Raw genomic sequence first — 25,258 nt, 5'->3', positions numbered from 1 at the left:
TTAACATTTTCATTAATTAATTAAAAAAAAAAATTTTTTTTTAAATTATTAATTTTTTTCAAAAAAAAAAATTTTACTGTCTGTACACAAAAAAAATGTTTTTGAATTAAGTATATAATTTTGAAGAACCTAATCTTCTTGATTTAAGAAAATTTTACTTGATTCAAGAATTTTTTGTCTTGATTCAAGACAATTACTCTCTCCAAAATTATTTTTTTGTTCAAAAATTTTTCTCTCGAATCAAGATAATTTTTTTTTTTTTTTTTTTTTTTAATATATTTTATATTTTTTCAAATTTTTTTTTCAGTATACTAAAAGTACAGGTCCTTTAAATCATTTGAGAAAAAATAAGTGAAAAACAAATTGATAATAAGTTTATTAAATATTCTACCAGAAAATATTTTTTATTTTTTATATAAATTTTTTTCTTTGTCCAAAAAAAATCTAGAAATTCTCGAAATCTGTTAAGTTAACCTATAATTAAATATTTAAGTAATTAATTATTATAAAAAAATATTAAAATTAAAAAAGTAATTATAGTTTATTAATAAAATTCTCTACTTGACCATATATATTTTCAACTAACGATTTTTTTTTTAATTATTATTTTCTTTCAAAAAATAGTTTACCGTCTGTACACAGAAAAAAAATGTTCTTGAATCAAGAATATAATTTTGAAAAACTTAATCTTCTTAATTTGAGTAGAAAAATTCTTGAACTAATAAATTTTTCTTGATTTAAGGAAACTTTACTTGATTCAAGAATTTTTTGTCTTGATTCAAGACAGTTACTCTCTTTAAAATTATTTTTTTTGGTTCAAGAATTTTTCTCTTGAATCAAGTTAATTTTTTTTTTCAGTATACTGAAAGTACAGGTCCTTTAAATCCTTTGAGAAAAAATAAGCAAAAAAAAATTGATATTAAGTTTATTATAAACCTTTACTATAAATGTACATCATTACACCATAAAGTGTCCCTGTTATTGGCCAGTAGGCAGTAGGCTGTTGGGACTTTAATAAATAAATATTCTACCAGAAAATATTTTTCATTTTTTATATAAATTTTTTTCTTTGTCCAAAAAAGTTTTAGAAATTTTCAAAAATCTGTCTTAAGTTAACCTATAATTAGATATTTAAGTAATTAATTATTATAAAAACATAAAAAAATTAAAAAAGTAATAATAGTTTATTAATTACATTCTCTACTTGACCATATATATTTCCAACTAACGATTACGTCATGTAAATAAAAAGTTTAAGAGAAAAAACCGTGGATAATTCCTTTGTGTATGTTTTTGTGCGTTTCTATGTTTGCATACATATATCGATACATTTAAAGACATTACATGTGTATGTGTGTCCTCCGGAGGATCATATACTGGAACAAAGGAATTTTTTCAATATTAGGAATCAAGTTTTAAAGATACGCGTACATAGTTCTATTATTTTTATATTTTAATTACGTTTTGTTCTTCATCGCTATTTATCTTTTTTGGATCTTTGCTTTTTGGTGTTCACAGGTTAAGAATTAAAAAAAAGTCAAAGGTTTTGGTTTATTTCACGAAAAAAAGAAAAGAAAAATTACATTATATATTTTAACGTGGCGCTCTATGTAGAAAACTGGAAATATTACAGTTTCAGATTGTAATTATTACAGATTTTGTAAGAATTACATTGAAAGCTCTGAAAATGAACATTCAAAGTTTGAATTTAGAAAAATGTTATTTTGAACTGCAATTTTTCTAGTTTTTTATACGAAGCGACCCTTATTACTATTTATAATGTAATTTTTCGAATTTTCTTTTTTCCGTGTAAGTTTTAAAAAATTTTTAGAGGCCAGTGTACCTCTAATTGAAGTGTTAAATCCTTTTGACAATTCCCAAGGAAAAATATTTCTTTAAAGTTTCCTAAAAAAAATTCAAAAAGAAAAATCTTAGTTAACATAAAAAAATTCCTTATGATGCATGATCACGTTAAAAATTACTTGAGAAACATTTTTTTTTAATTTTTTGAAAATAAAACAAAATTTTTCTTCTTACATTTCGCGGTAAAATACGTTAAATTTTACTGTTTAATATTTTTAGAGTTTTTTAGAAGAAATAAATTTCTTTTACAAAATTTTTTGGAGTTCCCTGTTTTACCCTTCTCCTCTTTTTTAATATAAACTTTCCATTTTTTCAATAAAAAATTTACAAAGTAAAATTAAACATTCTTTCGTGTAAATTTAATTAATTTTCCTCATAATAAATTTACATTTTTTATAATATAAAATTTACATTTCTAAGAATGTAAAATTAAAATTTCTTCTTACATTTCGCGAAATTATTTTTTTTTTAATTATTTTCCTAATAATTATAATATAATAATTAAAATTATAATTTTTAAAAATTACTTTCCTAATAATTAAAATTATACTTTAAATTTTTCAATCATTCATTTCCACCCAAAAAAATTTTTAAATACTCTAAAATTTTATACACAATTATAAAAAGTATTAATTGTCTGCCAAAAAATCACCCCCGTAAAATAAAATAACAAAATTTCTTAAAAAATAGCAGACATTTTTTTTAAATCTCAAAAATTCAACTTTTAAATAATAAATAATTTTATTTATCAAAAAAAAAAAATTTACTGAATATAAATAATCAAAAAAAAAAAATTGTTAAATTACAAAATGTCTGCCATTAAAGCAAAAAAAAATTTCTCTAATTTTCCAAAAATAATTACAAACTTAAAAAAAAAAAAATAAAAAATAGACAAAAAAATACTTACGTAATATCATCAGTATCGCAATTGTCAATCTGCTGATGCTGATGCTGCGTCCTAGACTGATGATGCGAAACAGTAGATTGATGCTTCGAGTAAGGATGTGGATGGTGGAAAGTATTGTTACTGATATTTAGATTATTATTGTTTTTATTACTGACATTATTATTATTATCACTTTTATTGTGAATAACTGAATTTTTAAGTTCACTTATTTCAATTTCTAATTTTTTACTAGATTTATTATCGTTATTATTATTGTTATTATTAAGATTATTATTATTGGTAGTACTATTATTGTTATTATTTATATTATTATTTTTATTACAACTATTATTATTGTTTAAGTTATTATTATTAAGCAAACTATTATTGTTATTATTATTAAGAGTATTATTATTATTATTGTTATTATTAAAACTGTTTTTATTTTTGCACATACTGTTATTGTTATGCACTAAAATCTTGGTTGAGTTGTTGCCGATCGAGGGCGGCGAGCCCGGGGAAATTTTCCCCGCCAATGCATTTAATGATTTCAGCATTTTTATAAATGCTAAAGTTTCTTTAACAAAACTTTTATGAGTTTTATAACTTTAAATAATATTAATTAGTCCCGTAACTGGTTTTAGCCTGGAATTTATAATGCATTATTTATTATTTTATTATAAATAATTATTTTATAAATAAATATTAAACACAATTTTGTCAGCTGATTATTATAATTATTTTATATAAATTTACTTTACCGAAATTTAGTTTTTTTTTTCTTTCAATCTGAAAAAAATATTTTTTTTAACAAAGAAAAAAAATTGTTGCGGTCCGAAAAAATTTAAAATAAAAAAATAGAATTTTAGTGAAAATTTTAAATATTTTTGAGAAAAAATAAAAATTTTAAGTGAATTTTATTGAAGCAAAAAAAAATTTTTTCATTTATTTTGTGAGTAATTTTATTGAAAATTTTAGTAATTGTTTAATTTTTTGCGGTAAATTTTCGGTAATAATAGTGAAAATTTTTGTTAAATAAAGGTAATTATTTAAAAGGCCCACTATTTAAATTTAAATTTAATTAATTAATTAAATTAATTTAAATTTAAATTTTTTTGAATGAAATTTCTATTTAATTTTATTGATATATTTTTTTTAATACATAAAAAAATAAATAAATAAAAAAAAAACGTTTTTAACAATTTTAAAAATTTTCAAAAATATTTATAAATTTTTTTAGAAAATTTTGTGATATTTATTTTTTTTAAATTGTGCGTTTTTTTTAAGTAATTTTGAAAAAAAACGTATATCAAAAAAAGATAAAATAGAAATTTTATCCAAAAATATAAAAGCCAAAATTTTTTCCAACTTTTAAAAGCAAAAAAGCTATTAAAATCTTTATTTTTTTTTTCACGCTATTTTTTATTATAAATAAGCAGAATAAAAAAGAAATTAAAAAATCTTAATTTTTCACCTAGATATGGCCAAAAATACGTTTAACCCTGCTTGTAAATAATTACTGAATAATTTATATAAAAAAAAAATAAAGTTTTTTGGATGAATTCAAAGAAAATTGAAAATTTTCCTTTTTTTACATTAAATTTATCAAAATAAAATATTTAACATTTTTTCAAATGAATTTATAAAAGAAAAAAATATTCCTGATTTTAAAATAAATTTTTTTGGGTCAAAAAAATTATTTAAAAAGAAAAAAAATTTTTTTTTGCTCCAAAATAATTTAGATTTTTTTTACAATTTTTTAAAAATTCTTTTAATATTTCCTTAATAAATTAATTAACTCTGGAACTAAACAATTACTAAAATTTATTAAAAAAATTAAAATTATCTTTCCAGTTTAAACATTTTTTCTCAAAATTAAATAAAACTTGTTTAAATTTAAATAATTTTCCCTAAAAAAATTATTTTATCGAAACAAAAACTTAATAAAATCCAAAAAAAAAAATAATTAAAAATTTCCTAATAAATTAAAATTCTCCAAAAATTACCAAAAAAATATTCAAAGCTATTTTATCGGAATAAAAGCTTAAAAATCCAAAAAAATTTCAAAAAATAATTAATAAATAATTAAAACTGAACTAAACTAAACTAAAAATTTCCCAATAATTAAAATTCTCCAAAAATTACCCATAAAATATCCCAAAAAAAAAATCGACTAACTTCTTAAAAAAAATAAAAACCACCCCTTAGAATTTTCCTCCGAAATTTCCTCGGCCACAAAAAAATCCATAAAAAAACCCATAAAACAATAACAACAACAATATAACCATAAAATAGTGTTATAAAATTCCTGCATATACATTACATAAACACAAAAATGTTTATAATACATAATATATATGTAATAATGTATATGTAATAGAGTCAGTAATACAAGGTAGTAAACAGTGTGCACAATACACACAAGAAATACATAATAATAATGTGTAGTTGCGCACAAGTCCGCACAGTATCGATCGTTTGACCTCAGCTGGTTCGTAAGCTGTGCACTTGCGTCCTTATTAACTTAACAAGTCTCGTAAAAACCAAATTTTCACTTGCGCTTTCCCATCCCCGTCAATAATTACCATCAATAATAACAAACTAACCCAAGCCAAAGGCTAAATGTAATAGCATATAGTGAAAACAGAGGGACTAGACAGTGCATCATGCAAAATACACATATATAAATCCATATATATATATATATAAATGTATTGTAATATATATTTATATTTAGCATGCGTTTTATGGATTTTGGAGACTAACCGCGGAACACGTGTTGTATTGGTTTGAGTTGGTATTGCCTCCCTCTCTTTTATTTTTAAAATATATTTCTGCACCTTTGTACTTATATTTTCCTCTCTGTATTATTTTACATATTACTGATGTAATAATACTATCGTTAATTCCTCTCACACATCTATGCTATTACTACATACTCTATCCACTCGAAATAACTCACTCACTCATTAATAATTAATTCGTCCGCGAAAATACCCTAATTAATTTTTTAATTTTTTTTTTATAGGGGTCCGAGTGTCCCACACACTGGGTGCAATTTTTTAAAAATTTCCTAAGCCTATCCATGCTAATTTTTCATGCTGAAATAAAAAAAAAACACCGTGCTAAAAAATCATGCTGACAGTAAAACGAAAAAAAAAAACATTCCACATAAAAAAAATAAATAATTAATTTATGAATTAATTTCGAGGAAAAAAACTCACCAAAAGTCATATTTTCTGGGCCGGGAGTCTCCTCAGTAAATCCGTGGTACACAACACCCAAATACATCAACAATATTATCACTAAATATTATTACTAAATGATAATAATACGCGGTACATCACCTAAAAAAATGAAATAATTTTAATAACACAGCACACACTCGCGCCCGATTATTTGTTAAGTAATTATTCTAATTAGTTGTTACTTTTGATAATAAAAATATTCGGCTTGTAAAACATAAATAATAGGACTATTTATTAACAACAATCTAGAGTAGAACAAACGAGAGAAAGACGACTGAGGGACCGAGCAGAATTTAGTACCGGGACGGGAGAGATCGTCCGCGCCTGTCCGCCCCCGCTCTACCTCAAGGTGCTTCTCCCACTATCGGGTTATCATCGACATCCTCCCCGAACGCCTACTATGGATATTACTACCCTACACCCTACACCCTCCACCCTACACCCTTGTGGATACGCTGAACCCCGCTTCGGGGGAAAGCAACCCTCCCCAAACTAATACCGACCCTCGCACTCGATAACCAAAGGTCCTTATCCTGAGGTACAGCGCTAGGATGGATGGGGATATTGTGTATGAGGATTTGTGTCGAATTTTTTAGGACAGAAGTTTTTTTTTTAGGTGGAATTCGTGCAGTCATTCTTAGTATTGTCTTTTTGATCGATTTTTTTTGTTTTTTAGTTTTACTTTGAAAATTTTTTTAATGACTTGATTAATTCTGGGAATTTGGATGGAGTTTTTAAAAAATTTCTAATGACCTAAAAAAAAATTTCTTTAATAAATTGATACATTTTTTTTATCCTAAAAATCTGGATGAAATTTAAAAAATTTTTCAATGATTTGAAGAAAAATTCTATGGAAAATTTACTTTAATAATTGAATTAATTCTTTTTTTTAATTCCGGAAATTTGGATCAAGTTTTCAAAATTTTTCTAATGACTTAAAAAAAAATTTTCTTTTATGAGCGATTGATTTTTTTTACCCCAAAAATTTATATAGAGTATTCAAAAATTTTCTTTAATGAATTAATAAATTGATCGATTTTTTTTTTACTTTGAAAATTTGGATGGGGTTTTAAAAATTTTTCAATGATTTCAAGAAAAATTCTATGGAAAATTTTCGTTAATGATTTGATTAATTATTATTTGTTTTAATTCCGGAATTTTCGATGGAGTTTTCAAAATTTTCCAATGACAGAAAATTTGTCTTTAATGAGCAATTGATTTTTTTTTTCTCAGAAAATTGTATAGAGTTTTCAAAATTTTCTTTAATGAATTGATTGATTTTTTTTTGTCAATTTTATTCCGAAAATTTGTACAGAGCTTGCAAATTTTTCTAATAATTCGTAAATAAGTTATAAAAAAATTTTTAATAATTTTTCCGACTGTTTTTCCTCAAAAATTATTTTCTAAAAACTGATTTTCTTTTATTTTCATTCTGAAAATTTCTTTGAAGCTTTAAAAATTTTTCAGTAGTTTGTGGAAAATCTCCAGAAAAGTTTTTTTATAACTTTTATCACTATTTTTCCTTAAATTTCTATAAGAGTAAATTTTCTCTATGAAATTTCTTCGAAGCTTTTAGAATTTTCTTATGACTTATAGAAAAATTTTAAAAATGCTTTCCAAGGATTTTCCTTTAAATGTCTTTTGGAAAAAATTTTCTTTAATGAGCGATTAATTTTTTTTATCCCAGAAAATTATATAGTCTCCAAAATTTTTTTTTAATGAATTGATTGATTTTTTTTCAATTTTATATCAAAAATTTGTCCAAAGCTTGCAAAATTTTCCAAAAATTTGTGAATAAGTGGTAATAAATTTTTTTAATAACTTTTCCGACTGTTTTTCCTCAGAAAAAAAATTATTTTCATTCTGAAAATTTTTTTAAAACTAAAAATTTTCCAGTAATTTGTGGAAAATCTTAAGAAAAATATATACATAACTTTTTCTTAAATTTCTCTATGAAATTTCTAATAATTCGTTAGAAATTTTTTAAAATTCTTTCCAAAGATTTTCCTTTAAATTTCTTTTAGAAAAAATTTTCCGGAAAACTAAAAAAATTTTTTAAGCAACCTTTTCACGGATTTTCCTTCAAATTTCCACCAAGAAATTTTCTCTAATTTTTTAAATTTTCATTCCGAAAATTAAAAAACTTCTAATAATCAGAAAAAGTATCTCAAAATTTTGCCTAATTTTTCCTTAAATTTCTTTAAGAAAAAATTTTCTCTATGAAATTTCTAATGATTTGTGAAAAATTTTTAAAAATGCTCTCTAAAGATTTTCCTTCAAATTTATTTTAGAAAAAATTTTCCGGAAAACTAATAAAATTTTTTAAACAATTTTTTCACGAATTTTCCCGAAAATTTTCTTTGTCGAATTTTTTAAATTTTCATTTTAAAAATTTACCAATAATTAGAGTTGTATCACCAAATTTAGACTAATTTTCCCTTAAATTTCCTTTTATAAAAAATTTTTCTATGCATAAATTTAACAAAAAATGTAAATCAAAAAAATTCCTCTTTCATAACATCTTTATATCAATAAAAAGTAAAAATATTTTTTTTGACGACTTTATTTAATCATTAATTGATAAAGATATCAGAGGTTCGTTTTTAAATAAAAGAGTTTAGATAAGAAGTTGTTGAAGAATTAATTCAAAGGCGGACTACTCTATATCTATATATATATATATATATATATATATATATATATATATATATATATATATATATATATATATCGCAGTTAGTGTAGGAGGTACAGGCAGAGGCATGGGCAAGTAAGGCCTTGTATTAAGACTTGGACTTAATATATTGTTTGCGTACACTTGCTAGCTCGCTGGTACCATTTTATTAATATTATTATTATTGTTATTATTGTTATAAGTTTGTGTATGAGTAACGATGTTAATGCAAGAGTGTTGTATGCATGATGCTTATCGGGCAGGTTTATCTTAACTATTTAAAAGTGTACACAGAGCTCGAGATAACAATGATAACGCAAGATCGTGTTGTGGTGACGGGAAATCTCAATATAATACCTACGATTAGATATTTTATTAAATTATTTACCTCTACGCTTATTAATTGTGTCATGCTATTTATTGCAACTTAATAATTACCACTGCAATGTAATTTGTAACTCGATGATCCTTATCGGTATTTAAATTTAACTTGAATTAATTTTATACTCGGAAATTTGGATGAATAAAGTTACAATTAAGCGTAAGGGTTCTCGGAATAGCCAAGAGATCTTTTCTGAGAATTTTGATAACTTCTTTCGTTATATTTGGCTCGAGATTAGAAAATAATTTTAACTAGATCTTGAGATAAGGTAAAAGTCCCAATTATTGACACTATTAAAGATAAAGTTATGATTTGATTTTTTTTAAGCAATCAAATATCAATATCGTCGAATTTTGTTTGTGATAATGTCTCAAGTAATGTTTTTACTAATCAATTTCCTTTTTTAAAATGATAATCAGTGATATTTACCAATTAGTTTTAAATAATTAAATAGATTATCCGGATACATCAATTATTGGCAGGTTAAAAAACTGATTGATCTAATTATTGACATACCTTAGCCCCAATTATTGACACCTATACTGCGCATGCTTAGAATCATCTGCTTATTCTTATTTATCGAAACTTATTATTAAGTAATCAATATTATTAAAGTTTATTAATAATAATTTCCATAAATGATTAATTACTTTTAAAAATATCAAAATTAATTTAAAAATAATTTATTCAATCAGAAGAGTTCAAACTCTTACAGTAAATTTTTTAGGTTAAAGTAAAAAAAAAAGTTTGGAAAATCCAAAAGTGCACGACTCATAATGCTCATTTAATTATGAAATATAAAAAAAAAAAAAAAAAACTTAAGTCGTTCAAAATTAATTGCCGAAAAAACAGCTGTAGTAGGAAGGTACTGCACAAGCGACCCTGGTGAAATAAAATGTACATAATATCTATAGATATAGATATATCACCATCCATGTTAATTTTACATGGATATATATAGATATACAGTCTTGTAGTTTTCGTTTTTTATTAATTGTAATTAAACGACACTGAATTAATTAACCATTCGCATTCAGTGACCTACAATCGTCGATTAGAATTTTTAAAAAAAAAATTTAACTCAAATAATGGATTTTTTTACAAGTTACAGTGTTTCCGGGTTTCATACATGACGGACAGGAAAATTTTTTGACCTATTTTGATGTTTTTTTCCGTTTCTATTGCAGTAAATCAATTTTTAGAAAGTATGGAATTCATTTTCATTAAATTATCTCGACAATAGTATGCAAAATATCTTGATTTCGTGAACTAACAAGGCTATAATACTAAAAATAGTTGCTAAAATGAGGCGAAAAAAATTTTTCGATCGTAAAGCACTCTCTGATGCTTCGCATCATGAGTCGTGCAAAAAGGCGTGATAGCGCTGTCGACTGGCTGTCAATATGAGATTCAACTTAAAAATTATCAACTAGTTATTGACACCCATTATTTAAATATTATAAAGGAAACAATTAATTTCGATTATTCAATTTTATAAATTTTTCATATATTGCTAATTAAAAAAAAAAAGATCATATTATTAGACGAAGAAATTAATTTAAACTCGGCATTTAAAAAAGATGCTTTTCTAACCAAAGTTGTTAAGAAAATAGACGCTCGTAAGCTGGTTTGATGAACTGGTGCTCTTTATTTTTTTTAATAATTAATATTCAATATTTTGAGCTGACAGTAATTTTTTTCAATTTTTTAATTAATTAGAATTTAATAAAAATTTATATGATAGTTATTCTTATTACAGATGATTAAATATATTTAAAAATAATTTAGAGCGTCAATATTTAGACCCCTGTCAATAATTGGGGCTTTTACCTTATTTTGTTTTAAAAATTTTTATATAAAAAATAAAATTTAATTTTAGTCGAGAAAAAAATTGTAATTGGGAAAGTATTATCTCTTGATTTTTTATTTTATTTTTAAAATAGAAAATATTTAAAATTATTGTTATTATTTTGTTGATAAATACCGGATGTACAGTTTGAAATTACAAAATCGCAATGTTTTTAATCATATTAAATATTTTTCGAGAGTATATTACAAGTGTGCGTTGGTATAAAAGGTTTTAATAAAAAATTCGTTAGCAAAATATTTCATTACCTTCCAATTTACCTTCGCTAAAAAATAATGATGAAGTTTTAATGAAATATTGATTGAACTCTACTACTATTAGGAGTAAGTGAAAAATAACTGGGAAATTTCAAATTGTAGGCATTTTTTTTTTTTTTTTTTTTTTTTTTTATTACTTTTGAGAAAAATTAATGGAAAATTTTTATTGATAATTATTAAAGATTTCTCCATTTAAAAAAAAATTTTAATGCTTAAAATAAATTTTTCTATAAATTCCTATAATTTAAAATGCAAAAAAATTAAAAAAAATGTTTGTTTTTTTTAATATTTAAAAAAAAGAAAACAAAAATTTTGGAAGTTGGTAATTTTTAATTCGAAAAAAAAAAATATTAAAAATACAAGAGAATAATAATAATAATAATTTTTGATAAACCTTACTGAATTTACAAAGTTCATAAAACTTGGAAACAATTTTTTTCTTAGTGAAATAAAATCAATAATAAGTAGTACAAAAATAGAACTGGGCTAATATTCTCAAGGTATTAAAATATCGAATCATAATGACAGACAAATTCGATAAATTTAGAAGAAATTATTCAACAAACCAAAATTTCTAGTAAAATATTACAAAAAAAAACAGAATTTTGTAAATTTGAAATTTTTATAAATTTCCTCAGTAATTTTAAACTCAATAAAATAGTATGTAGAAAATTACACAGTCATCGTAATAATGATTTTTAAAAATTCAATAAAATTTTCAAACCTTATAAAACTTATTATAATTTTTTTCCGGGGTAGATAAAATCAATAATAAGTAGTACAAAAATAGAACTCGGCTAAAATCTTTAAGCTATCAAAAAATAAAATTTAAAGACTTACATAGATAGAAGGATTTTTTAACTATCAATAACTATTTAATTTATTAAATTTCAATAAATATTTTTTAAAATTCAACAAATATTTATTTGGGAGGAAAGTACATTTATTAATAGTTAATAAATATTTATTAATAGTTAACAAATATTTATTAACAGTTAATAAATATTTTGTTGATTGAATTTGTTTCGCTTGCAATTTCATAAGATATCAAGATTGCTTATAAACAAAAATCATCTTTATAAATTATTTGCATTAATTATATTACATTATAATAACGTTTATTGTAAAATACCAAATTCTATCACAGCTCATAATTATCTTTTATATTTTTAAATAGAAGAATTGCTTTTTACTTGTACACCTTTCTCGGTTTTTACAAGGCTGATCCCCCCTCTTTCTCCTAGCATTTACGCTTTCTTTGCTCTTCTTCTATATTGGACCTCAACAAGTCCCACCCAACACTTCCTCTGCTTTATATTGCGGCTGTGGACCGACTTGTGCTTTCTGTACCGTATATCTGTTAAAATCACCTTCATGATAAACACTTTCACATATTATACAGATCACTATTTTTGGTATTTTCATATTCGAATGACACTTGAAAGTTTCATTAGATTTATTAACAGGCTGCGTGTCAGCCGCCATCTTGGTAAAAAAAAAAAAAAAAAAAAAAAAAAAACAAATATTTATTAACATTTAATAAATCGCCTAATAAATAATTTATTAACTGTTAATAAATATTTATTAAATCCTGATGTTAAAAAATCATTTATTAACAGTTAATAAAGCTTATTAAATTTAAAAAAATCTATCTAAAGAATTTTCTTGCACAAAATTAAGAAATTACCCGTCTAAAAAATTTTTATCAAAGCTTCCATAAAAAAAGAATAGATGAACAAAGAAGCTAAAGAAAAAAAAAGATTGAAATGATAACAATACGTCAGTTATCACTGTCTGTTATAATATAGACAAGCGTATAGAATGTATATTTTGTATCCAGGGAATATCACGAGGCAAATCAATAGTTGCCTATAACACAAATTATTTATAAGGTGAATCTTGTATTAACTGACTACATATATATGTATAACACCACGTAGTACACTACCAACATATATATATATATATATATATATATATATATATATATATATATATATATATATATATATATATATATATACCAGTTACTCTCTTTGTTTCAATTCGTCGGCACGGGTCTATTTTAAATTATTAACTTGCGGAGTAATCGATATTACATCGACATGCCTCAACAATTTCAAATTTAATTATTTGAATTCATCTTTCATTAATAAAAAAAATAAAAAATAATCAACATGTTTATTCCATACGTCATCATTGTTTATATGGATACGGATAATGAGTTGTTATGTTAGCGAATATTTATAACAATAATAATAATAGCAAAAAATAAAAATAGATGGGTTGTATGTATTACATACATACGTTTTGAGTTTTGACGTATACGCAAATGGAAATCACGAGTGGAAGCTGCCGCTGTTCTGTTCTGTTAGGTATACTGTTCTGTTCTGTTGCTGTTCCCGGCAGCAGCTGTGAAATGTTTATGAAAGCCCGACTAATTTATCATACCTCCGCCCCCATTAGTGCACAACTGTATCGCAATAACGCAGATACTCTGGGTGTGCATCGTGTTTAGGCTACATTTTTTTTTTTAAACTTTTTCTCACCTAACTTTACTTTGTAGGAGATTATGGTCTAGAAAAATAAATTGTTGGAGCTTTAGGGACTTTTTTAGTTGTTAAATTGTAAATTGAGTCGAAGAATTAAGAATTAATTTAGTTTGAAGTTTTTTTTTAAATATTTAAAAAACGGAGGCTTCTTTTTGTTCAGTGGAGAAAAAATTTATTCTAGAGAAAATTCTTGAATGAAGTAAAATTGATGAAGTACAAAAATTTTTTTACTTAAATAAAAAAGATAAAACTTTTCAAAATATTTTTTTTTGTTCAAGAGTTTTTTTTTTGTATCAGCAGGGCAAAAAAAGTCTTTTCAATATTACATTAGAATCTATTAAATTTACTATTTCTCTGTCAGAAAATAACTGTCAAATTTACATTTTGAGATATATATATTTTTACATCTGAAAAATTAACACCATTTTTTTGTTAATCTATATTATTAAGAGAATAAGAAAAATTTTGTCTCCTTGATAGTCAATGATAAAATCGGTTTTTTTAGTAAAATTTAGTGTCATTGCAAAGGTCTTGACATGAATTTTTGCTTTTTCAAGGTTTCATATCATTCTCACCTATTTAGATAGTCAATTTATTATGATCAGTATTTAGACTGCGATCGATAATACTCTATCTCTAGATACATAATTAAGGAATTACCTTGTATCTTCTGAAATATTGACATTTTTGAAGTTATAAGCTTATCCCGATGTTACACTCATTGAGACCTTTCATTTGAGTACCCACATCAATTTTTCATATATTTCATATATATTATACATATATGAATATATGAAAAATATATAAAAAATGCATGTGGGTACTCAAATGAAAGATCTTGATGAGTATAACATCAGGATGAGCTTATATCTTTAAAAACGTCAATAGTTAAGAAAGTACAGTGCAATTTAGTCAAATTCATTATTTTATAAAACAAAATTTTTTTTATTTATAGTTCATCTATATTATTAAGATACCAAGAAAAATTTTGTCTTCAAGATAGTCACATGATTAAATCGGTTTTTGTGAAATTTAGTGTCATTACAAAGGTCCACATGAATTTGTGCCTTTTCAAAGTTTCATATCATTCTCACCGATAGTCAATTTATTATGATCAGTATTTAGCCTGCATTCGAAAATACTCTATATACATAATTAAGAAATTACCTTGTATTTTGTGGAATATTGACATTTTTAAAGATATAAGCTCATTCCGATGTAACACTCATCGAGACCTTTCATTTGAGTACCCACAACAATTTTTCATATATTTTATATATTTATATATATGAATAAATGAAAAATATCAAAAATGCATGTGGGTACTCAAATGAAAGCTCTTGATGAGTATAACATCAGGATGAGCTTATATCTTTAAAAACGTCAATAGTTAAGAAAGTACAGTGCAATTTAACAAAATTAATTATTTAATTAAGCAAGGTTACTAGTAACCTTTAATGTTACAAGCAGTAAGCCGGGATTTTAGTCACGGTACATACGTCGACATGATAAATGAAGTTTACATACATATAAATTAAATTCGGAAAAATTTATTTAAGCTGCATTCAAAAATGTTTTATCTCTAGATACATAATTAAGAAATTACCTTGTATCTTGTGAACTATCGTCATTTTTATAGATATAAGCTCATCCGGATGTTACACTCACCGAAACCTTTCATTTCAGTACCCACATTGATTTTTCATATATTTATATATATTATATATATGTATATATGAAAAATATATCAAAATGCATGTGGGTACTCAAATGAAAGCTCTTGAGTGTAATATCAAGATGAGCTTATATCTTTAAAAACATCAATAGTTAAGAAAGTATAGTGCAATTTAACAAAAGTCATTATTTAATAAACCAAAATTTTTTTTATTTATAGTTTACAAGTCACATAATGACTGCAAGGTTGCTAGTTTATATATATATATTTTTTTTTACTGTCTAGTTAAGGATTTATTAAAACTATATAGTTTTATAAATAATTTCTCCGTTATTCTGTAAAATGAAAATTTTTTTAATCCTTTAACCAAATGATGATAAGTATTTAGGCTGCATTTGAAAATGCTCTATCTCTAGATACATAATTAAGAAATGACCTTGTATCTTGTGAAATATTGACATTTTCGACGATATAAGCTCACCCCGACATTACACTCATCAAAACCTTTCATTTGAGTACCCACATCAATTTTTCATATATTTTATATATTTATATATATATATATTATATATATGTATATATGAAAAATATATCAAAATGCGTGTGGGTACTCAAATGAAAGCTCTTGATGAGTATAACATCAGGATGAGCTTATATTTTTAAAAATATATTATATATATATATATATATATATATATATATATATATATATATATATATATATATATATATATATATATATGTATATATGGAAAATATATCAAAAATGCATATGGGTACTCAAATGAAAGCTCTTGATGAATGTAACATCAAGATGAGCTTATATCTTTAAAAACGTCAATAGTTAAGAAAATATAGTCCAATTTAACAAAAGTCATTATTTAATAAAGCAAAACTTTATTTTTTTATATTTCACAAGTCACGGCAGTCATGTAGTCACTGCAAAGTTGCTAATATTATATTAAATAATTATATAGTTTTTATATATTAATCCTGTTAATTTAACAGTATTTTTTTTGTAAATGTACATTATTTAAAAATGTAAATTTTACATCTCTATTCATATAATTTTTTTTTTCATTGTACTTAATAAAAAACTTTCAAAATTTTCTCTATAAATCCTCGTCTAATATTAAGACTCAAATAAAAGTTGTAAGTTATAAAATCGTCAGTAACTCTCCTAACTGAAGGAAGGTTTTATATTAAAAAGTTTGCAAGTAAAGAGAGCATTTGTATAAATAGATCGAGGGGGTTTTGCCTGGCGTTGCATAACAGAGGCAAACAGGCTCGTCCTTGCATGCTAATTAGCTCAAAGATGTTCTTTAGTGACACGGCTATAATGGAAAAAAATTAATCGGCAGAAAGAGCCTTCTGTGCTGATAATAAAAGTACAGTATAAAAAAAAATGATAAAAAATTATAAAACTGACTCGGACTACATTAAGGCTCAGAGGACTCAGGGGTTTGTTAAAAAGATTAAATCTGCTATTGAATGATTTTGATTGTCTAGTCTGGAGCCCTGCGAGAGTGAGCACTTGCAAATCAATAACCTTCACCGATCTAACCCTCTTACGCATGCGTACTCCCTTCTTCCTCCTACTCCCGTCCGGAGATGAGGAACAAAAGCAAAAGCAAATTGTGAACGAAATTATTTTCATAAAACCCAAAAGAGAAATAAAAAAAACAATTTAATCAACGCTCCTGACACTTTACGCTTCTCCTTCTCTCCCTTCAGCTTTTGGACCTTTTTCACTAAAATCAGGGGTGTGAAAGACAGGAATTATTAACTTCCCGGTTTGGAAATGGATTATTTTAAAAAATATCAAGTTATTGATTTCGCTTCAATTTTGAGAAGAGTTTTCATCAAATCTCTTTTTTCAATAATCATTTAATATTTTTATATAATTCCTAATTTATGACGCAGAAGATTTTTATATCTACACGGAAAAAAGTAAACTGTAATATTCACTCGGATTCCGGTTATTTTTTATAGTTTCAAACAGTAAAGCGGATATCGCACTGATAGAAGGATTTGTTTATAGTTAAAAATATTTGTTAATATTTAACAAATCATTTATTAGAGACCACTTTTTAGTCCTTAACAAATATTTCTTAGTATTTAAAAAGATTTATTAATATTTAATAAATGAATATCTGATTTATTAAATACAAACAAATCATTTTAAATACTAAGAAATATTTGTTTGATACTAAAAAATGGTCTCTAATAAATGATTTGTTAACTATTAACAAATATTTTTTTAATATAAATAAATCCTTCTATCAGTGCGGGGTGGCAAAAAAATAAATATTACAGAACTTAATGTAGAAAGTATAAAAGTCACAATTTATAATTTAATATCCAAAATAAGTGATTAGTAGCTGTCACTATAGTAAATAACGACTCATTCATCCTAAAAAATTACAGTTTCAAACAGTAAAAATTGCCATTTCAATATATAGTCGATATTATGAGGAGAAGGGGAACTTAGATGAAAGAGAAGGGGGTTCCACTTTGGGAGAATTTACATTTGAAACAATAAAAATTATACTTTTAAAATATACATTTTACCAGTCCAAGCAAGTCAATAATTACAGTTTGATTTTTAGCGTTGCGTTTAAAATTTACCATTTTACTTTGTAAATATTGACGTTGTTTGTATTAGAAATTTACTAACTTTATTTTATACTTTTTACATATCATAAGATCATTTTTTAGGTACGAAATGATAAATATCAAAGTCTGAATACTTAATTATTATACTTTAACATTTTAGACATTTACATAGCGAATATTACTGTTTGAAATAGTATTTTCTTCCATGTAAAGAGTAAATTGTAACGTTTAAATGGTAAATATTATAAAGTGAATAGTAAAATCACGATTTTACTGTTTGAAATGGTAATTTTTAGCAGTTGATCATTACTTATTATAAATCGACTGTTATTTATTACAGTTTACTTTTTTCCGTATACGAGTATTATTTTAGGGGCATTCCATAGTGACTGGTGGGACATTTGACTCTGAAATTCCATCAATTATAAGCTATAATAATGTGACTGAAACTAATACTATAGTAAAATTTATCTTGTAATATAGAAGAATAACTAATTAACAAGATCCCTTTGTCAAAAACCTCGATTACTTTTTAAGTTTCTCGTAATTATCATTTGACTGAGTGTGACTGGTGAGACTAAGAAAAATCCTTCTCTCTTACCAAAGGTATACTTAAAGTCCAATTTCAGTTCGACCACTAAACTTTTAAAAAATACTTCCCTCTCAATACAAAATTTATCCTAAAAACATTCAATATTATGAAGAGAAACTGATTACCTACGTAGAAACAATTAAAATAATTTTTTTTATTGTGACTGGTGGGACAGGCATTTGTGACTGGTAGGACAAGTACAAAATGTCTACATCAAGTTGTTTATTAAAAAGACTTTTATATTATTTCAACCTTAGAAACATTATTGTTTATATATTTAACTATAAATTATTTAGGATAATTAAAAAAAACTAATTAAAAAACACAAATAAAGGATTTAGCATGCTGACAACACGATCTTGATAAATTTGGGTGTTAATTAATAACGAACATAAAAAAATTTCTTCTTAAAACTATAATAATAAATATGTTAGTTAATAACAAACATAAAACGAATTTGTTCTTAAAACTATTGAAACAACATTTGACCCGGATACAAATTAGTATGGCTGAAAAGTTACTAGGAGAGAAAAATCGATTTTCATATTGATTGAAAAAAATGTTCTTTATAAATTAGTAAAATATAAACTTTTAATAATAAATTAGGACTAAATTGGAATGAATTATAGAAATTAAAAAATTTTAGTCATTTTCCCATTTCACATGGATTGCCCCATATACTTAATTTTTTTTATACTCTACTTATTACACCGATAAAACCTATTCTACTACATTATCCAGTGATTCAAAGTTACGACTTTTATTAATTTATTTCGAATAAGAAATTAGAAACTTGAGAAAGATATTTCGATAATAAAGTTATTTCATTTTTTACCATTAGTTTTTCCAACAACTTTGACATTTTTAAACTTCTCGCTTTGAAAATTAATTTAAAAAAAAATACCAAGTTATTGATTGTCGGTGGAATTTTGAGAATAAGAGTTTTCATTAGATTTCCGGGTTTTGAGGTCCTAGGAAGCTGTTCCGACTATTCCCGGCTGGACGTCCGGCCGTGTGTATGTATGTAAATAAAATTTTGCCGTAGGATATCTTTAGAACGAATCAACCGATCGAGATGAGCGACACGGCGTTCTAAAGTGTTCATTGAGACTTCGATCTGATTAGATTTTAAAGTCAATCGCCAGAGCCCTTTCACAGAAATTCAAAAAATAAAAACCAAAAAGACATTTTTTTTAAGTTTTTTCTAAATAACTTTCTAAATATTTGACTAATCAACTCCAGACATCAGACACTTTTTTGGACTTGAAAAACTAAGTCAAGTACCGCCAAGCAAGTCAAAATCGAACGACAAGTTCAAAAATTCTAGCCATTAAAAAATTTCTAAATACTCGTTTTTTTTTTTAGATAACTTTTAATTTCTTTAATCCATCGACTCAAGACAAACAATTTTTGTTTTTAAAAAATTGCGTTGAATGCCGCCAAGCAAATCAAAATCGAGCGTTAAATAATTCTAGCCCTTAAGAAATTTTTAAGTCAAATTTTTTGGAAAAATAACGGAAAGTTTCAGGGATAATCTGCACAGAAAGAAAGGTTCACTTGAGCCAAGAAAATATTTTTCTTCCTGATTATTTTCTTGAGCAAAAAAAAAAATTTTTTTTTGACAAGAAATTTCACTTATTCCAAAAATTAATTCTCTTGCTTTAAGAAATACGTATCTTGATCCAAGAAAATTTATTTAAGTCAAGAAAATTTTGTTGTTTTCAGAAAATTCAGCCTCGAAGCTCCAAAAAATTTAGTTCTTGATAGAAGTAAATTTTCTTGTCTTGAGAAAATTTCTCTCTTGCTCCAAAAAATTAAATATAAAGATAGAAGTTAATTTTCATTAATATTTTTATTGATTAACATGTCAAATGGGAAGATCAAATAATATTTCATCATTTTTTTTCATTCAATATGTATAATTGCACGCTAAAATATTATAAAATGGGTATCAAATATTCAATAGAAAAATTTTCTCAAGGTAAGAAAATTTTTTTCTTAGCTAAAGTATGTGGCGTTGCTTCCCTAAAATATCTAAAAATCTTGATCGAATATAAAAATTTATTGGATCAAGTATTTATGATAATTTGAATTAAGAAAAAATGACTTCCACCAAGAATAAAATTTCAAGAAAAATTTTTACTTCGGCCAACACAACTTCGGTCTTTCTTCAGTACCCGAAAATTTTCTTGAGCCAAGAATTTTGTTCTCCAGTCAAGAAATTTTTCTTTTTGTGTGCAGGTCAAGCACTTTCTATAAACTTATTGTTGAAAGATTATAAAAGAACAATTCAACACACAATTTGATATTATTGTTTTAACGTTTATTTACATAATTTTATTTTTTGTGGTAATTAACAAAGATTACAACAACTTTTGATCGCTTGCTTTGAGAAAAAAAACCCTCGAGTTTGGTTTTAAATCAAGGATAAGCTTGAGAATTTAAGTGTGCGGATCACTATTTTTATTCAGGCACAAATATTGTTATTATTATTATTATTATTTACAATGTCTATTGTTGCTCAAAGGTCGCTCGAAATATTTTTTTTAATTCATTTTTGACGACCTTGATAATTTATTTTTTAAACAAAAATGTCGAGTAAGTAAAAAAAAATATTTTACCTATGTAATTTTCTTATAAAATATTTATAAGGTTTTTATTTTGGGTCGGAAAATTTTCAATTTTTTTTTTCATATTTTTAGTTTTCAAATTTTTTGATTAAAAAGTATAATGCAGTCAAAATTTGGAAAATTTTTAAACGAAATTAAAAACTACAAAATTTTTAAATTAATTTTTTAATTTCTGACTACGCATTTGTAATTGTTAAACAAATAATCATTTTCTATTTTTACTAAAAAAAATTTAATTATTTAAAAATTTTTCTCAGTGATTAATATTAATTTTTTACCTTCATCTTACTAATTAATAAATATTATTATAAATAATAATCATAATTCACATAAAATCATAAATTTGGTTTATTAAAAAAAATAATTCATTAAAAAATCACTTTTTTTTATTAAAATGATAACAAAAATCGTAACAAAAATTTTGAGAATTTTAAATTGGAATAAAAAACCTGGCGGGTTAATAATAATAATAAATTAATAAAAACAAATCGAGGGACTGACCGGATTAAATTTAAAAGTACTAAAATAAAATAATTATGACTTATCATCAGCACATCTATATATGTATATATTAATAAAAAATAAAAAAAATTACCAACTGTTTTTAATAATAGTTCAAGTGTTTCAATGAGTATACTCATACATATTTATTTATAGATCATAGATCATAAATAAACATATATATCAATAAGTGTATGTATATTTTAAGTAGTTACGTGCATTAATATCCCCAGGCAAAATATCTTCGGAAAAAATTAAAAATTTTTGAACTAAGGTAAAGTACCCAGTATTTGAACACTTATAAAAATGGGACCAGTACTTGAACAGGCTTTTCGAATTGTTGTAATACAAAATCCGTATATTTATTATGAGTAATATGCGCATATTATAATTATTCAATGATACAGTAATTGATTTCTGTAAGATTTTTCAATTATAAATCAAAACAATTATATTTTTGCTAACTTAAAAGTTGACATAAAAAGAATAGCCGATAGATGCTATTTTTTTCATGAAAAAAGTACTAAACCGTAAACCGAACAATCAGTACAAAAAACGGTATATCATCATTTTAAGTAAAAAAAATTGTACCACCCAATAAAATAGTCTTTTTTGCCCTCTGGGCGGAAAGTGGCAACTTTGGTCTCACTGCGCTAAACAAAGTTGCCGCTTTCCTCCTTCCTCGGACAAAAAAATATTATACAGCCCTTGGGAAGTAAAAAAGAAAACCTCAGATCACATGTTTGTTGACCTCGGCTTCGCCTTGGCCAACAATTACATGTGATCTGAGGCTTTTCTTATTTTCCTTCTCAAGGGGTGTAATATACTATTTCTAAATAATACATATTTTTTGCAAAGACCTAAACTATAATTTTTATATTAAATTTTACCGTCTAACTATACCTCCAAATTTGAAAAGCGGTACCCAGAACTTGAACAAGCTGGGGCCGTATAATTTTAACAGCACTATAATCTCTAATAGGTTTATAGACTAGTGATCAGCATTGTGATTTGTATTAATTACTGCAAATTAAATAAGTTTTATAGCTAAAAATTCGTGTAGCTAAAAATTATTGAACGTTTTGAATTGAGTTTTTTTGAGTTATAATTGAAAATTTGCTTTGTCATTCATAAAAAATGTAATTAAAAAAATTAAATACAAATATTTCTCATTTTTAAATGAACATATTAAGTATTCACAGTATTATTTTTTATACTAATCAATAACACGTTATAGATGATATTTTTTTCATGAAAAAGATACTAAACCGTAAACCGAACAATCAGTACAAAAAACGGTATATCATCATTTTAAGTAAAAAAAATTGTACCACCCAATAAAATAGTCTTTTCTAAATAATATATATTTTTTGCAAAGACATAAACTATAATTTTTATATTTAATTTTAGCGTCTAACTGTACCTCCAAATTTTAAAAGCGGTACCCACAACTTGAACAAGCTGGGGCCGTATAATTTTAACAGCACTCTAATCTCTAATAGGTTTATAGACTAGTGATCAGCATTGTGATTTGTATTAATTACTGCAAATTAAATAAGTTTTATAGCTAAAAATTATTGAACGTTTTGAATTGAGTTTTTTTGATGTATAATTGAAAATTTGCATTGTCATTCATAAAAAATGTAATTAAAAAAATTAAATACAAATATTTCTCATTATTAAATGAACATTAAGTATTCACAGTATTATTCTTAATATTAATCGATAATATTGTTTACTTCTTTAGATATTTCAATAAAACGTTGAAAATTTTTGGTGTGTCTATTGCCATATATTTTATTAGTTCAACTACTGCTCCCGGAGTGTTCAACTACTGCGGCTTGTCAGAATTGATTGTTCAACTACTACTCCTTTAGTCTATCTTAAAACCGTTGTCAAAATATAAATATTAAATTATCTTTGTTATTTTGCGCTTCAATCTAAAATTGTTTATATTTTCATGAAAATCACTAATTTGAACTAATAAATACATCTTTATATTAAAAGTAGGGTCAAATACGTTTTACTTTGAAACCTGTTCAACTACTGGGTACTTTTACTTTAAGAAAATAATTTTGAAGAGTTTAATTGTCTTAAAAAATTTTTTTAAGTACTTAAATAATTTTTTTTTTAGCTTAAAAAATTTTTTTCTTGACTCAAGCTAACCTTTTTAATGGACGGCCATTTTGTCGGGGACATTCACACATTTCACCATTTTAAGTACACAGTTTTAAGTACTCGAAGCCTGTCTAAACAATAGTGTATTTTTGAATCTGCCGTTTACTGATAAATTGTTTAAAAAATCATTTTCTCTCTCTAACTCTTCTTTCTTTTAAAGAAACTTATTTACAAAATCTCCAATTAATTATTCATGGAATGTTAATATATTTATATATTTATATATTGTGCATTGCATATAAATATTACTGTGGTAATAACAATTATTTATTTAGTTAGTGAATTCTATTAACAAAGTGCAAATATATAGAAAACATTTTGGCTCAGTTAACGGCTGTCAATTTATAATTTATAATTTATAATTAAGATTCCATTAAAATTATAATTAAAGTACACAATAATTAATAATTAAAAGATAAGTTTCTATAAATGCTATACTTTAAATATGTTAATCCATTCTTTCGTATATACAATTGTCAAAAAAATAAAATTACTTTCTTTAGTTATTTTTTTAATTGACAAATTAAGTCATTCAATTTTTCTATGGGAATTTTTTTTTCAATTGTTTAACATTTTTTGAGTAAGTTGGATTTTTATTTAATATTTTTTGATCACCTTGAGATTCTAAGATTAATTTTTAGTCAATTGTTTAGAAAATTTTTTTTTTTTTTAATTATAAAAATAATTAAGAGTAAAAATATATTGAGTCAATTTTTTTAAATAATTAAATTAATTAAAAAAAAAATTGATCGACTTTTAGAAATTAGAATTTTTAATCTATAAGGTAAAAGCCCCAATAGATGATCATGTACCAGTATATGATCACTCCATGTATTTGTATACCTATATTTGTGAATATAGATATACAAATACATGGAGTGATCATATACTGGTACGTGATCATCTATTGGGGCTTTTACCTTACTCAAATTATGAAAATAAGTTTTTTGTTTAGAAATTTTTAAAAAATTTATTAAAATAATTAAAATAGATTCATAATTAAGAAATGACCTTGTATCTTGTAAACTATTGACATTTTTAAAGATATAAGCTCATCCTGATGTTACACTCATCAAGACCTTTCATTTAAGTACCCACATCATTTTTTCATATAATTCATATATTTATATATATTAAATATATATATATATATATATATATATATATATATATATATATATATATATATATATTTATGAAAAATATATCAAAAATGCATGTTGGTACTCAAATAAATGCTCTTGATGAGTGTAACATCGGGATGAGCTTATATTTTAAAAATATATGTTATATATATGTATACATATGAAAAATATATCAAAATGCATGTGGGTACT

The 25,258-nt window shown here is 24.2% G+C and overlaps 1 protein-coding gene across 4 annotated transcripts in view; it reads right to left on the bottom strand.

Moving 5' to 3' along the window:
- The window catches only part of LOC123266731 (CUGBP Elav-like family member 2), a 38,728-nt gene extending 32,448 nt beyond the window's left edge, over positions 1-6,280 (bottom strand). For 2 of the 4 annotated variants that reach the window (XM_044731121.1, XM_044731123.1), the window contains exon 1: positions 5,974-6,267. Coding sequence is in view for 2 of the 4 variants with exons in the window: in XM_044731123.1 (XP_044587058.1) it covers positions 5,974-6,040 (67 nt within the window). In the remaining 2 variants the exon portion in view is untranslated. Of the gene's footprint in view, positions 1-2,770; positions 2,955-5,973 lie in introns of those variants that run through there. The other 2 variants (XM_044731124.1, XM_044731126.1) reach the window with 2 other exon arrangements.
- Positions 6,281-25,258: the final 18,978 nt, after the last annotated feature.

The sequence above is a fragment of the Cotesia glomerata genome, linkage group LG6, assembly GCF_020080835.1.
Source record: "Cotesia glomerata isolate CgM1 linkage group LG6, MPM_Cglom_v2.3, whole genome shotgun sequence".
NCBI lineage: Eukaryota > Metazoa > Arthropoda > Insecta > Hymenoptera > Braconidae > Cotesia > Cotesia glomerata.
Note: the sequence above shows the minus strand (reverse complement) of the source record. Positions and strands in the feature narration are given on the sequence as shown.